Genomic DNA, 15,433 nt, shown 5'->3' on the forward strand with positions numbered 1-15,433 from the left:
ACTTCTACATCTAATATGAGTAGCTTAAGATACAGGCTACTCACAACTGTAAATTACAAGTACCTCAAAATTGCACTTAAATGCATCATCGGAGTAAAAAACTTGGCTCCATTTCACCAGTGTATAATATTATATCATTTCAAAGAAAGTGTGTGGCTTTCATAATGTAATGTTTCACTGCTTATTTGATGAGGCATATAACTTTCATCATTTTTACTCAGCTGCCTAAACTTTTGACTTAAATATAACATGATGTTTCGTGTATTACACACATACCTGGGCGTTTTATTAAAGGCGTCACCACCTCACCTGAAGCAGTCCACCACTGGCTGTAAATGATGAACATATGAAAGTACAGGAAGTGTGTAATGTGTTGTGTGTGTGTGTGTGTGTGTGTGTGTGTGTGTGTGTGTGTGTGTGTGTGTGTGTGTGTGTGTGTGTGTGTGTTTCGGAGGGGACAACCTGAGGAGCACCAACGACATGTGACTGTGTTGGAGAAAACAAGGGAGGAGCAAACCTGAGGGAGCAGCGGCGGTAGAGAAGCCACTCTGGAGTTAAAAGGAAGCAAACCCTCGTGTTTCCCCTCCTCCGTTTGGTCTTTTCACTGACTTTTACTGAGAGTCACATTTGATCTGGAGAGTGAAGCCGTGCGGTTCCTCCTCCTCCTAAACTTTGCGTCTTTGGAAAGTCGACAGGGACGGAGAAGGAGGGAAACAGCAGAGAGAACCATGCTTTCCTTCATGTTGCTGCTGCTCCTTGTTCCACATGCGTTGTTCTCCTCGACACGTAAGTACCAAACTTTAACTGACAGACAGGCACAACCTGCTGTAATTTACCTCGTCTCTGTCGGTTCAGACCGCAGGAGGTGGGAGGTGCAGAGTTTTTCTAAAGATTAGATTAGTGTTTCCCACTGTGAGCTATTGTATGGAGGCTCCAAACCGACAAAACGAGTTCATGTTATTTAACATCATTAAAACTTCATTAACAAGGAATGGCTCTTTGGTGATCAAGTTTCACCTCCCCAGGTGTTACTACCACCCCACCTGTAATAACTATAATAGAGCCTATGAGCTGTACACTAAATTATAAGCAACCACAAAAATCTGCTTGGCTTTTTGACATGAATTTCTCCAGGACAAGTCAAGTACATGTTCAATCCAGTGCTTTAATAGGGGAAGGCAATACGGACAATCCTATGTCATAGTAATTTTACATTGCAACACTGGATTATATCCTGATAATGTGATATAGGTAAATGTATATAGATAAAGTAACTGGATGGAAATATCTCTTTTTTTGTCTAATCCAGAAAATTAAATACCTGACATATCACAAAATGTCACAATATTGATGCAAAAATATAAATCAGGTGTTACTCACAATGAACTGATACATCCAGAAATTTTAAAAGGGATATATATGGTAAAAAGTGTATGGTAAAATCTATGATGGTTGATGAGTTAATATAATGTCACCATATCACTCAATCATAATGCTAATAAAATTTGGAAAAACTTGTTGAATGTTGTGAAAAAAGTTGGGGGAAACTTTTAATTTCATTTAACTGTAACCAACTAATGCTTAAGTGTCAACAAAAATGATGAAAAATGATCAAATTCAAGCTTAATTGCAGCAATTCCTAATGAAATAAATCCAGATGCAGCGACAACACATTAATATGAGAGTAATCATCGAATGTGATTGTGTGCCTAATGGCGAATTAGACTGAGAATAACGCCCGTCAGACGTGACGATGAAGAAGCTGATGAGACAAATTGAAATAAACGGTGTTGATCAGCGTTGTTGCATGAAGGAAATGCAAGAAAGATAATGATATTCCAAGTCATCAGCATGCAGAGATTTGTTATCGCTGCAAGTAGCCTCCTCATGTGGTGAGGAACCATGTAAAACATGTACGTATCAGTCTCATGTATATTTCATGCTCATGATCATAGTAAAGTGAATCATGCTCACAGAGTTCCAAAGGTCAGTCCTCGCTCTTCTTCCATGTAGATACAGTTCTCATCTCTGTACATTTTTCCTCACATAAGACGCTACTAAAACCAGTGAGACTACAGAAACAGTGTGGTGGCACATATGTTAGAAAGCTTGTCTGCCGCCCACCTGCAGCACCTGCAATAAAACTCTACACATTGACCCTCATATCTCTGTGAAGAAGGAGCCCAGTGGTAACATTCAAACCCGTAGCATAGAGTTTCTCATGGGCATCAATCATAAAGGTAAACTTTAAGTCTAAGAGGGGTCGTAGTATGGAAAAGCATTCAAGGATTTTACCGACAAACCAGGGTGACCTTTCTGAGGCTCCATAAATTCACTTCATTACAGGGTCATAAATATGTGCTGAGCCCCTGCTCTGCTGTGGTGCAGTGCTGCTGCTGCACTCACAAAGTTTGCTTATGTTTGGCAAGAGATTCAGACTATAATGATTTCTTGGTGTTGCAGTTTCACCTCAAGCTTCACTGGCAATGTGTTCAACTCTTAAATCAGAGTGCACAGACAAACAGCCACCCAGGACTTAATACATGATGTTACTGAGGAGAGTCTAATCAATGAAAGTTAAAGGATGACAGGGAAATGCCTAAAATTTAAATTTAATTGCATTGTGGTCTTTGGAAGAAAAAGAATGTTGGCAAGTTCAGTGTATTTTTCAGACTCTGGTGAATATCACATTTAAGAGATTTTGTATATTCTAATGTACAGCTGGTTTACGGGGACCTTGGAGAAACAAATGGTGCAAAAAAATGTGGACTTTAATTGGAATTTTTTTTTTAAAGAAAGTAAGTTTTGGTCATTGATTTTTATCAGGCATGAAACACATAATACAACAGTGGCTACAGAGTGCAGAAGACACTGAACAAAGGGTGAAATCACAAGAACAGCTAAAAAAGGTTCATTCAACAATTAGTCAAATTAGTGCTGAAACAGCTGAATAATCAGTCAGTTGATCACAGCAAATTAATCTAAAAGGTTTTTGGTAACTGTAATGATTTTTAATGAAACGTGTGCTTTTCTTTGTTTTATATCCTTTTAAGTTGAATATGTTTTACTGTTGATTGGACAAATCAAGTCAATATGAAGGCATCACATTGAGGCCTGGGAACCTATGATGGGCAATAATTGATTATTTGAAAAAATAAAAAAGAGATCAATGAATACATCTGATAAAGTTAAGAAACAGGATAAGAGAGATTTAGATTGTGTGTGTGTGTGTATGTACTTGTATGTGTGTGTGTGTGGGTGTGGGTGTGGTGTGGTGTGTTGCGTCCATCACCCAGATGTAGCAGTGATCTCCCCTCAGGATCCGGTGCTGCGTATCGGCTCCAGTTTGACAGCCATGTGCACGCTGAGCCCTGAGCTCGGCCTCCACGCCAGCACATTGTACTGGACGCTGAACGGGATGCGTCTGTCCAGCAGCACCTATAACCTGGTGTCGTCCGACATCCTGAGCATCACCCTTCACGGCCTGAACGGCTCCCAGCAGCAATCTGGCGATAACCTGGTGTGTCACGGAGCAGATGGACATGTCCTGGGTGGTTCTTGTCTCTATGTGGGCAGTAAGTAGAGTCAGCGCAGAGTTATAAAGGGCTGAGGAGACTGGTTGTCGGGCTGACACAGAGCTTTTAGGAGGTGATGGTGTGTTTACAATACTGAGACTAAATGGGTTTTTAAAAACAATAAGTAATTAGCAAACACAATGTAATGAAGTTCAATAAAGGGGAGAGATTGTACTGAAACACTCCTAATTGGAAAAATATAATGGATTTTGTAAACTAGAAGTTGCATCAATATATCATTACCCTGTCAGAGATCATTTTATTGATCAGCTCTTAAAAGCTGAGAAGATAGTCCAACATTATTTTTACAGGCTGTCAATGGTTTTTTGAGATCTCTTTTTAGGGAGTAATATTTATCCCTTAACACAGCTGGCTGCAGTATCATATACTTATTTAAAATCTCTTTGTAAAATCATCATTGTTACATCAAATCAAAACCAGTTAAACCCCTCGAGGGACTTAAAATGCCACACAAGCAAAAATAATGATCAGAAATAATGAATATGTATGTATTCCAATTTTGATGACAAACGGGCGATTTAAACCACTTCCCAAATTAAGATATTGTGAAGCCAACAGTCATACCTTTTGTAGATATGTATTGTCTAAAAATGTAAAACTTGTAGTTTCATACTTAAACACACACAGTATGATTTTAGCTTAGATAATACCAAACCCAAATGATAACTGACTCTTGACTGTTGAAAAGTTTAATAATTCAACATGTGAATTAAGAACATATTCTCTCTTTGGAGTATTTTCAATATGGATTAAAAATAAGAAAATGTAAGAGATAACTATTAGTGTGTTTAAAGGTTCCAACTATGATTGTCGCCCTCTCCTTATAACAACAGTTATGAAATTCTGTACAGAATCATAGCTAAAAACATAACACCTGAGCTTCTCTTGAATAAAATCTATTCTTCTATTGTTTATCTATTCAAGGAGAGATGAAAAAAGTGTGTGAAACCTTGCAGAACCACAGAGACAGCGTGTGGTACAAACTGTCTTTTCATCTTTGGTTCTGCGTGAATATTTTTATTATCTCTCCATAATGTTTTAAAGCCTGTTGTATAACTAATCTGCTTTTTAATGCATTGGCTTGATGGAGTGAGTGCTTCACATGAATAACTAAAACATTGGCCCCATGCTGTTTTCTCTCCCTTTGTCTTTAAATTTCAGAATCAAGGTCAAACTCTGTCTCTCTCGAAATGAAATTAAAATGAAATAGTCATAGTCATAATACTTTCTTTACTTCTGACTTCATTTGATTTCAGTCTCTGCTTCTCAAATGAGGCTTTTCCTTGTTTGTTTTTCCACCAGTGCCTCCAGAAAAACCGGTCAATTTAACGTGTTGGTCCCGCAACACGAAGGACTTGAGCTGCAAGTGGAGTCCAGGGGGGCCGGGTGAAACCCACATCCGAACCAAATACACCCTCAAGTACAAATTGAGGTGAGCGCCCCAGACCTGCTGCAGCTCACAGGTGATCACCTCGTCCAACACCACTCAGGTAGACTAGCAACAACTGTATATAGAGCACGTGGCACATAGAGTTTATCATCTGTAACACATAAGACACTCAGAAGGCTGCAGTGTGTTGTTATGCTCGTGTACTGAAATAGTTGGCATGCCTTTTCAGAGGCTCGCGTCAGAGTTTATTTCAGTCCTCATGGTGTTTATTGTGTTTCTGTCCAGGTGGTACGGGAGAGAGAAGGAGTGTGAAAATTACAGCTTGGGGAAGCAGCGTTACTCCTGCTACATCCCCCGCAACCTTGCCCTCTTCACTCCGTATGAGATCTGGGTGGAGGCGACCAATCAGTTGGGCTCTGCCACCTCTGACATCACCACCCTGGACATCCTGGATGTAGGTGAGTAAGTGGAGATGGAAGGAATGTCCTTATTTTAGGAGGTTAATTCACATGTCTCTCTCCTTTCCCTTCCTTTCCTTCTCTCTCCTCTCCTCTCCTCTGCTATATTTATTTGTCTGCAGATCTCCTGCATATGGCTAACACACTTCTCTAGGGAAGAGGGGATTTATTTTTATGGTTCGCTCCCCTCCAGCCTGCCGCTCTAACAGCATTTTGGGGTTAAGGCTGCAAATCTCTAAGACGAACTGCTTCTGTTTCAAAAGTTAAAAACACAGCAGAGGGCTCTCAGGTAATGGCTTCACAGGTTTCTCAATGAGAAATTTAGTTTGCGATGTATGAGCAGTGTAGTCTCGTGACCTCGTGCAAATGCCACATCTTGAACGCAGTGTTTATTGCCCGTGATTGAGCATCCTCTCCCTCCATTCACCCTCACTGTACACTGAGGAACAGATAACTTTGGAGGCTGAGAGTGGGTCGCAGGAGAAAGAGGAGTGATGCCCCCCACCCACCCCACCCCAAAAAAAGCTGAATGCTGCAGAACAAATCAAGTACGTCAGCTGACAAATAGCATCGCACACACTGGCACTGAGGGATGTCTGAAGCTAAAGGTTACAAACAGGAAACACTTTTACAAGACATTTAATAAGCTCATTCCTCTGTCTCCTTCCTTTTATCTCTCTCTCTGTCTTTCTCTTCTTCAAAGTGCTTGATTTGTTTGCACGCTTTATTGCAGTAGGTAAAATGTTTTATTTACTACTGACTGTGAGAGCACAGCATGCTCTCTACAGGAAGCACAGACTGACCTGAATCAAAGCCTGCCAGTCAGTCTGCAGGGTAGGGAGGGACCCTCCAAAATCAAGTGAATTTTTATATAGTCAAATAAAAACACTTCTATCATCTTCCACTTTATCATTATTCTAATGGAACGTTAGGAGCCTGTATACATATGGTATGAGAAAGTGTCCAAAGTTGACAGACTTCTGGAAAGTAATTTTTGGGATTGCTTTTTTTTCTATCATGGTTGGGAAATTCATTCCTGTGCTTCAATGAATGCTGTTCCAAAGTGATAGCACCAATTTGGAACTGTCCTAATTGTGGTTTTGGGGTTCAAGCCCTGGTTTGCCCTGGGGCCTTGCATGTTCTCCCTGTGCCTGTGTGGGTACTCTGGCTTCCTCCCACAGTCCAAAGACATGCAAGCTAGCTTAGGTTACTCTAAGGTTACTTAGGATACTCTAAATTGCCCAAGTGTGACTGGTTGTTTGTCTGTATGTGGTCTGTATGATTTAGGACTGTTGCCCTGCACATGGTTTGAGAAAGATGTTATGTAGGGATGTAATGTGTTTTAATGGACATCAGCTGTTGCTTTGATTATGTGGTAAAACTAAGTATTTTACTGACCCAAGGTGTACTGGTCAAAATAAAGGCAGTGGTGCCAAAGATATCCTGACTTTTAGTCTGGATACTGGATCCTACAATTCCCCTAATGCAACTCAGTAATGTTTCAGTAGACCCTCCATGTCTGATAAATGCTCCCAGGTGCCCTCTGTCTTTCATCTCTGCTCCACATACAGTTCATCTGCTTGAAATTAAACTTTGTAACTCTTGTCCTTGTTTGTCCAGTGACCACAGACGCCCCTGCCAACGTGCAGGTGAGTCGCGTCGGCGACCTCGACGACCAGCTGACAGTCCGCTGGGCCAGCCCCCCTGAGCTCAAGGACATCCTGTTTCAGGCCAAATATCAAATCCGCTACAGACTGGAGGACAGCACTGAATGGAAGGTGGTCCACACACTGAGACACTTAAACACACACACACACAGACCTGCAGACTTACTCACACACACTCTCCTACTGTGATGACACCAGATAAATAAAAGAATGAGCATAAAAGTTGCTCCTGCTGTGTCTTCATATTCTTGTTTGTGCTGTCATCATAAGGCAAATCTCACATTAGTGTAAAAACACTTAGAAAAAGTTATTCTAAAATATCCTAAATCATGTCTGTGCTTCAGTTTGTCTTGAGTATGTTGAGTGGATTTCGACTCTCTCCATCTCCTACAGACACGATAGTCATTGTTTTTCATCCTCTGTCCTCTTTCAGGTGGTGGATGATGTCGGTAACCAGACATCATGTAGGTTGGCAGGCCTCCGACCTGGGACCGTCTATTTTGTCCAGGTGAGGTGCAACCCAGTGGGCATCTACGGTTCCAGGAAGGCCGGCATCTGGAGTGACTGGAGTCACCCGACTGCCGCCTCCACTCCCAGCAGTGGTATGTACTTTACAGAGAAAAATGACCAAAGGAGAAAAAAAAAATCTAAATTTTTGTTATAACTCTACCCTTTAATATAAGATTGTGTAAACAGTGTTTGTGCTTTGTGTTGTACACAGCACAGACTCACTCCACCAAATGTTTAATAGTATAATCATGGTCTTTCTTTCCTGTGGCAGTCTCATGGCTTAAATGGCTTTTAAATGCTTCCCAAACGTCTGTGATGCCCACAAATCTTGACCATTCTTTCCTTTCTAATAATCAACCTTTCATTGCCAATTAAAGCCAGAAAAACAATGTCCTTATCCCTGATTCAACATCCTGAACAAGCAGATCTAAACCGCATGTGACCCAGGAGAAACCAAACATCAATAAGCTAGATACCTTGATAGAGATCTCCCAGCAGAGGATTAGAAGGAACTGCAAAGAGCCAGGGGGACATTTGATAGATTTTTGTCGTCTGCTTCAAAGATTGATCAAGTTTAAAAGCTGGTTGTCTGTTAGAGGCATACACAGGGCCTATAATGCTTGAGTGGAAGCAGGTTTGGCAGCAGGAGGAGCAGATAATGAGTTACATAGGTTATGTGGTATTTAGTCCCCAGAGGGAGGAAGTTGTTATTGGGCTCTGTAGTTTGCCATAAAGAATTGATTGTGGCAGACTTACGACTTTCAATAGCCTTTCCTCGCAGTTTGGTATATCACCTCCACAGTTTATGACATTAAACTGAGAGACATTTGTGCTCATATGAAATTGTAGTTCACTTTGCATCTTGTTTTGGGAAATGAAACAACATGGATCATTATAATGTTTGCTTGGGAACTCTGTGGTCCCTCGATGCTTTGGTAGTCAGAGACATGCAGAAATTTTCTTTATTAAATTACTTTTTAATCATGCACCAAAGCAATATGTTAGTGTTTGAAAACCAATTTTACATCTGATTAGATAACTGAAATTTCCATTTAAAAACACTGAACTCTGATATGACAGGCATTTCCCAATATTTTTGTCAAACAAAATACAAGAGTCTGCAGCCACGCTAGCTACTCTGTGAGGCTCTGCTTTGAGCTAAGTGCTAAGGTCAGCATGCTAACATGCTCACAAAGATAATGCTAACATGTTGATGTTAAGCATGTATGTTTTTGTGTCCCACATCCATACAAATTTTATAGATTACACTTTATTTTGTCCCATTTTCTAGTGTGACCACACTTCATACTCAAAACCTGCTTCAAATCATCAACCATATTAGTTTAGCATGTTAGCATGCTAACATTTGCTAATTAGCTCTAAATACAAAAGCAAAGATGAGGCTGATGGGAATGCCATTACTTTTGCAGGTAATTGGTCATAAATCAAAGTGTGGAAAGCTGGAAGTTTGGCACTAGATGAAGAGTCAGGAGATCACCAAAGTTAATACAGTTTATCCTCTGGGGAACATGAATATGTGAACAAACCATCCCGTAGTTGTAAAGATATTTCAGTTGGGAACAAAGTGGTGGATGAACTGACAGGCAGACCGGTATTTGCATCCGTAGACTGTTAGCATAACCAAAAAACAATTCAGCCACATTATTTCACCAGGATAATCCGCTCATTTGACTCATTTGATGCTTACGTAAATAAATCACCTAATAGAGAAAATGATAATTAAATTAAACTCGATAACATACATTTATTAAAAGAATGAAGATATCTGATGTTTTTCAGTTGTTTCTTCTAAATGTTGACTGGGTTCATAGCTATCAAAAAAGCGCCCAAAAAAGATAAAACATCACATCAGTGACAAATTACCTGGTGATCAGGCTGTGTGTAATCCATACATCATCTTCTACTAACACTTGTCCTAATTATAACCTTGACGCTGTTCTCTCTTCCTTCCTCCTCTCTCACCTCTTCACTCTCTCTCTCTTTCCTTTGTCTCTCCCCTCTCACTCTCCCTCCCTCCTCTCTTCTCCCAGAGCGTCTGCAGAGCGGCTCGTGTGATCCTAAGCCTGGCGAGCAGAACTCCACCCTGCGGCGGGAACTCAAGCAGTTCTTCGGCTGGGTCCGCAAGCACGCCTACGGCTGCAGCGGCATGTCGATCAAACTGTATGACCAGTGGCGGGTGTGGCTGCAGAAATCGCACAAAACGCGCAACCAGGTAGGTAAGCAGAATCTCTCTTATTTCATTGTCTCTGCTGAGCTGTTCTCACAAACACAAACACACAAACACACACACAAAAGCCACTACTGCACTGATGTCCTCAACTGAATTTCTGACCCAGCCTTTGTTATGCCATGTGGTCAGCATTTTTACAAACACAAACAGGACTGGCTGGCTCTGTGAAGTTTCAGTCCGTACTTTATGATCAGGTAAAATGTGCGGTTTTAACTTTACTGGCCCAGAAGTGGGAGCATAAAAGTAGATATGTTCTCAGGCATGCACTCTGGTTTTATTACATATTTTAACGATGTAGACTTCAGATCTTCAGCTGATGACCACAACAAAGAGAAATGAACATGTAAATGTAATTAACAGCCCACTGTAATGTGTTCCGTTTGTGTTTTGTTTTCTCTTGGCATGAGTAGCCCCTTTCACAAAAATAACTCAGGCCAAATGGCACGCAGAGCCCCGGCATCCTCTGCGTGTGTTTGTGTGACTTTGTGAAGAGTTCAGACCCTTCAGCCACATCCTCTGCCGCTCAGTCCTTGAACTTACAGAAACCTTCACTCTACCTGACTCAATTAGCTCAGCAGTCTCCGGGTTTTCTGTGCTTTACAGGGCACACGCTGTCGCCTGAATAATGTCTTTGTTCTCAAAGTGTGACAGGTTCCTATTGATTACCTTGAGAGAAAGGTAGCAGGGGGCTGGGAATGATGCACGGAGAATAAGAAAGAGATAATGCAAAGAAAGACGAGGGGAGAAAAAGTGGAAGCCAGGCAGAGCAATTATCCTGATGATTATAAATTACATGCTTTTCCCATTGAATTATCCCAGTATGAACCATCTGCTTTTGTCTTCTCAGATTCTACAGGACGATAATTCATAGCACTGCTGCTCAGCACCACCATGGTGTTTAATTCAAGGAAGAAACACTGACGGATAACTGGCCCTGAGCGTCCCAGCTGTGTGAGAGGTCCAACGCCCCGGCTCAGGGATACTGCAGTGTTTGGTCATCAGCCTTGAGTTTAAAGGGCCCGGGTGGAAGATAACTGAAGTGAGACAATGCAGCCTTCTTCTGCCATTTCCGCTGGCCAGATCTGTCTTTGCACAAACACCAACATTTAGGCCCTCAGTAACTGCACTTTTCTTCTATATATAACAAAAAGAAGTAATGGTTATCGTTCTTTTTTATTAACTTAATGTCAGATAAGCAAGTCTCTCTTTGAAGTCAAATGGTAACAAAGCATTACTCAAGCATGTAAAAAAAATATAATGTATTTCAGTTGCAGTAAGTATGAGGGAATGTGGAGTAAGTACTAAATATGGGTATCTGATGTTTACAGGTCAAGAAATGTTAAGTACTTTTGTAAAGCAGTGGATTCACAAATGATTTTATACTTTTTTTTTTTAATATGTCAATTTACATTGCTATGATGGCTTGTGGCTCAGTATCTCTCCATCTATTACTGTCTACTGGTAGCAAACAGGTCAATGAAGACTAAATGGATTTAGAGTCAAAAATGAGCCAGTAATGAAACATCAAAAATATTGATTCATACCATGACTTTAGTTAAATTTAGATATTTCTCAACTGCAGAATTGGTGATGAGTTATTACTAACCCCTACTAAGACCCCCACTATCTGTAAAGTGTATATACTCTTGTGTATCTGAGCAGACATTTTGATACTATATATTTTTGTAGCTGTATATTTAAGGAATGGATTTTGTCTAAGTTATATATTTTACTTGTGGTCATTAAGTCTGAAAAATTGTGTATTGTATAATTGTGTATGTGTGTAAAAGATCAGTAAAGAAGATAAAAATACTTGCCAAGACATTTTATTATTTAAAAAATATAATGTATCAAGTAAACAATGATGCTTTTTAGCATTATTTAACCTGCTCAGTATTTACACATATCATCAGTTTCATTACAACAATAAGCATGTTTTATCCTTTTTTTCCATCCTTTTTTTTTTTTTTTTTGCTTAGGCATGCATTAATGCAAACACGACTACTGATACAAGCGTGCTCACACACACACACTCACACACACACACAGCCAAATTGTGAAAAGCCCCTTGGGTGGAATAAGACTGCAGCAGCGAGCAGGGTGGAGTCCAGAGGGGGGATCGATAAGTGCAGCTGAGGAGTCCAAGATGCAAGTTGCGGCAGGGCCGAGTCGATCTATCAGCCCCGCTGTCTGGTGATGTGAGAGGGGCAGCTACAGAACCCCCCCGGGGAGTCACCTGTCAATCACACTCCTCTGAGTCATACTTAAAGTCCTGCATGATCTCACTCAGAGCCTCCTTATTCTTGATGATTCTGGACAAGGGAAGAAATCAGTGTTTAATTAGTTATTTGTGTACACCTATGACAGTTTATTTTCCATCAAAATGAAACTGCAGCAGTATCAAAGGACAGGCTGTTAAATTAGAGAGAAACAGGAAGCACATGAGCCCCTGCGCAGCTCTACAGCTGACAGCAGGTTGAAAGTTAGTGAGTGAATGGGTCAGTGGGGAGCTAACGCAGTAAACGCAGGGGTGGTAATAGCTGCTCTTACTCGTGCTTGATCTCCTGAATCTTTTCTTGACAGCCTTCGTCCTCCGGGTGATCCTGGGCCCGCTGCCTGGCCAGCTGCAGCTTGGCTGTCTGTTGAGAAGGCACATCAGATAAGATTTATGCAAACCATTCATCAGCGGAGGATGGAGCAGAGACAGAGGATGAACTCTGAGATAATAGAAGCTTTATAACATTACTGGCAGAAAGGGAGTTGAGTTAATATTATAGAGGAGTGTAAAACTGTATACAAAAGTGCTACACATCGCCGGTGAAGACCAGATGTATGAAATATGAACTGTTCAAGAATGTGGGGAACCACCGAAGCTGTGAAGACTTTAATACTGGTCTGACTCAAACTGTCTCCCTGGCCATGATGTATGTCATAGACAGACTAAAGGTTTAATTTCACAGACTTGAAACAGAACCACTTCAAAAACACTGACTGATTTTAACTGAACTGAAAATGGTGTTTAGTGTTAAGTCGACACGAAAAGAGGCAAACATTACCATCAGACACATCGTGCACAGTTTTCCTCCATTACTGGTGTATATGTATACTTCAAACATTTATGACTGAGCTGCCAGCGTTAACACAATATCTGATACCTTAACTGACAGTGGCAAAACCTGCTTAAGGATGGAGTTATGAAATGTTCTGCATAAGAATTCTGCCCCCTTGTGTTGAAACAGAGGAACTGTATCAAACCCTGCACAAATACTGTGAACTCCTAAATTACATTACATAACATTAGTGTAAAAGAAACCGAACACATCATTAGTTAGGACGGATAAAGAGGATGCTTGAAAAACATCAGTAAATGGAGGCCTTGGAGATTCTAGACGATGGTAATGAGGAAATATTAACATTTAATAAGACAGTAAAAGCACACTACAAGAATTCAGAAAGGAATTCACTAATGAAAAATGAATGCTTCAACACACTGTTCCTTATTTCTTATTTGTGTTGTATATGAGATTATATCACCTTCACCTCCTATATGTAAAATAAAACTGTCAGAGCAGGTGACATATTAAGTCCACCATACCACAATATGGGCAATGTAGTGGTTAAATCAAAGCAATATTGTATATATTATTCATCTTCCTTGTCTTGTATGCTGCTGTTTCTAGTTTTCCCATCTCTCAATTTGCTTCTGAACCTAGTATAAAAATGAAACCACACAAAAAGAAGAGTTTCCTACCAGTTCAAGTTTCTGCTTCTCTTTGCTCTGCAGCTTTTCAATGTGCTCAGAGAGGTCTGGCCTGTCAAACTCATGGTGCAGCCTCCCCTTAATCTCCAGCACTTCCTTAGAGATGCCACAGAAGGCCTGCGTTATCTCATGGACCAGCTGCCTGTAGTGGTCGAAGTCATATTGAGGCCCCGTCCTCAAGTAGGCCTCATGTCCTCTGGAAGCCAGTCATCAGTCAAAACAACAATAAAAACAAGAGAGGAAATCTGAGTCATACAATTCAGATTTTTCTGTTTCTGTGATTTTAAATTAAGGAACGCAAACCCTGTAGACAGAAGGAAATGTGATTGTGAAAGTATGTGTGTATCCGTGTACGCAGTAATTTAACAGCAGCGTTTAAGTTAATAACACTACATCCAAACTTACTCTTCAAAGAGCCGATAGGTCTCTACTCGCTCAGACTGAAGATGATAAAACCTCTGGATTAGGCCTTTAAAGTCTGTGGGGACCTATGCAGAGGAAATCACATTATAAAGAAAGTTAACACAAAACATGTGGAGAGCGCTCATTTATTTTTTATAAAAAATAAAACATTTTCTGGTTACATCTTAACAGGTATTTTTATATGTATTATTCTAAATTAGAAATTTGAATTATTTGGCTTTAACTGAGACAAACTAACGTTGAAGTTGAAGACATCTCCTTGAGCTCTCATGATGGTGTTATTTTAGGCAACTCATAGGTGAAACTCATCTGAAAATAACTTATATTTAACATTAATTTGACCTTGTACTAAGCATAACTGGTTCTAATTTTATCGAGGGGATATAAACTACTTTTTTAAATGCTTCTATTACTTTACAATAATGTTAAGGTTAGACGCAGTAGAGAGTAGCAAGTAGCCAACTATCCCTGATACCAACTGCAGCCAAGTTACCTTAGCTTAGCTTAGCTTAGCTTAGTTTACAACATGTAAAGAGTCAGTTCTCAGCTTCTGAGACGTTAAATTATCTACGGAATAAAGAGTCAAACACTTACCATGATAACCTATCGGAAAACACTGCGGCTGACTTTACAGGGTCTACCACAGTGACATGTTTATATTTTCTAGGTACAAAACGTTGTTTCTCTCCTGCATGTGAAACAGCAGCTCGCAAGCTCTCCCACTCGGAAGTGACGCGGTAGTACAGTGCACACAAGTGGATTTCAAAATAAATGTTATGACTAATGTAGCCTACGTTGACAAGAGAAAGACAGGTTTGTCTCATAGCAATATTTTAAACCCAGTTACTCTATCTTTGAACTTAGGGTTTATCAATAGTTTTAGTGCCGGCTTTGTGATAACACTTTCCTCCGTGTGATGACGCTGAAACTTAAACTTCTCTTGCAGCTGTGACAGTATTCTGTCCAGTCACACAGAGCAGAGCAGGGTATTTTACAGGTCTTTAAAGAGAGTATATTCATAGTCTAGACAAAGGGAATTTGTGGTCACACCATGGTCAAATCAACCTGTTGGGTCCCACTCTATGTGAAACTTGTTTATGCTGCAATATGACATGGCCCCAGGTTTGCTGTGTGGTAATTTGACTAAATACAGATCAGTTTAGAAATGTGCATCATGTAAGCACAGTATCAGCTCAAAACAACTAAATTTGGATACAGGGTGTCTCCTCAAGACACATTTTCAATACCAGGCAGTAAGGCAGGGCACATCTTAAGGCCCTTATGTCAGATGATACAGTGTATATAATCATAGATAGAAAAGAAAAAAACACTGTAACACTAAAAAAAAACAAAAAAAAAAACAACCACTACCAAACAG

The 15,433-nt window shown here is 40.3% G+C and overlaps 2 protein-coding genes across 3 annotated transcripts; one reads left to right on the forward strand and one right to left on the reverse strand.

Moving 5' to 3' along the window:
• Positions 1–374: 374 nt before the first annotated feature.
• crlf1b (cytokine receptor-like factor 1b) lies at positions 375–11,687 on the forward strand. 2 transcript variants are annotated; one of them, XM_018667339.2, is made up of 8 exons: positions 375–786; positions 3,297–3,575; positions 4,899–5,028; positions 5,272–5,444; positions 7,065–7,222; positions 7,545–7,713; positions 9,673–9,858; positions 10,720–11,687. In XM_018667339.2, exons 1-8 carry the CDS (start codon positions 729–731, stop codon positions 10,734–10,736), a joined length of 1,170 nt encoding a protein of 389 aa, XP_018522855.1. In that variant the 5' UTR covers positions 375–728; the 3' UTR covers positions 10,737–11,687. The 2 variants fall into 2 exon arrangements, with proteins under 2 accessions (XP_018522855.1, XP_018522854.1); XM_018667338.2 differs by having other exon boundaries at positions 9,673–9,854.
• Positions 11,685–14,796, reverse strand: rex1bd (required for excision 1-B domain containing). Its single transcript, XM_018667344.2, has 5 exons — positions 14,650–14,796; positions 14,038–14,120; positions 13,624–13,828; positions 12,423–12,511; positions 11,685–12,184 (listed from the first exon to the last, which is right to left on the reverse strand). The coding sequence occupies exons 1-5, from the start codon at positions 14,650–14,652 to the stop codon at positions 12,112–12,114; spliced, it is 453 nt and encodes a 150-aa protein (XP_018522860.1). The 5' UTR covers positions 14,653–14,796; the 3' UTR covers positions 11,685–12,111.
• Between the last annotated feature and the right edge of the window lie 637 nt (positions 14,797–15,433).

Source organism: Lates calcarifer, linkage group LG17 (genome assembly GCF_001640805.2).
Source record: "Lates calcarifer isolate ASB-BC8 linkage group LG17, TLL_Latcal_v3, whole genome shotgun sequence".
Classification (NCBI taxonomy): Eukaryota; Metazoa; Chordata; class Actinopteri; family Centropomidae; genus Lates; species Lates calcarifer.

Coding starts and splice junctions, on each gene's coding strand:
- rex1bd (XM_018667344.2), bottom strand. Junction 13,829..14,037: donor ACCTATCGGCTCTTTGAAGA/GTAAGTTTGGAT, acceptor ACTGGCTTCCAG/AGGACATGAGGCCTACTTGA. Junction 12,185..12,422: donor ATTCAGGAGATCAAGCACGA/GTAAGAGCAGCT, acceptor TCCCTTGTCCAG/AATCATCAAGAATAAGGAGG.
- crlf1b (XM_018667338.2), top strand. CDS start 729: ATGCTTTCCTTCATGTTGCTGCTGCTCCTTGTTCCACATGCGTTGTTC. Junction 3,576..4,898: donor TTCTTGTCTCTATGTGGGCA/GTAAGTAGAGTC, acceptor TTTTTCCACCAG/TGCCTCCAGAAAAACCGGTC. Junction 7,223..7,544: donor AGGACAGCACTGAATGGAAG/GTGGTCCACACA, acceptor GTCCTCTTTCAG/GTGGTGGATGATGTCGGTAA.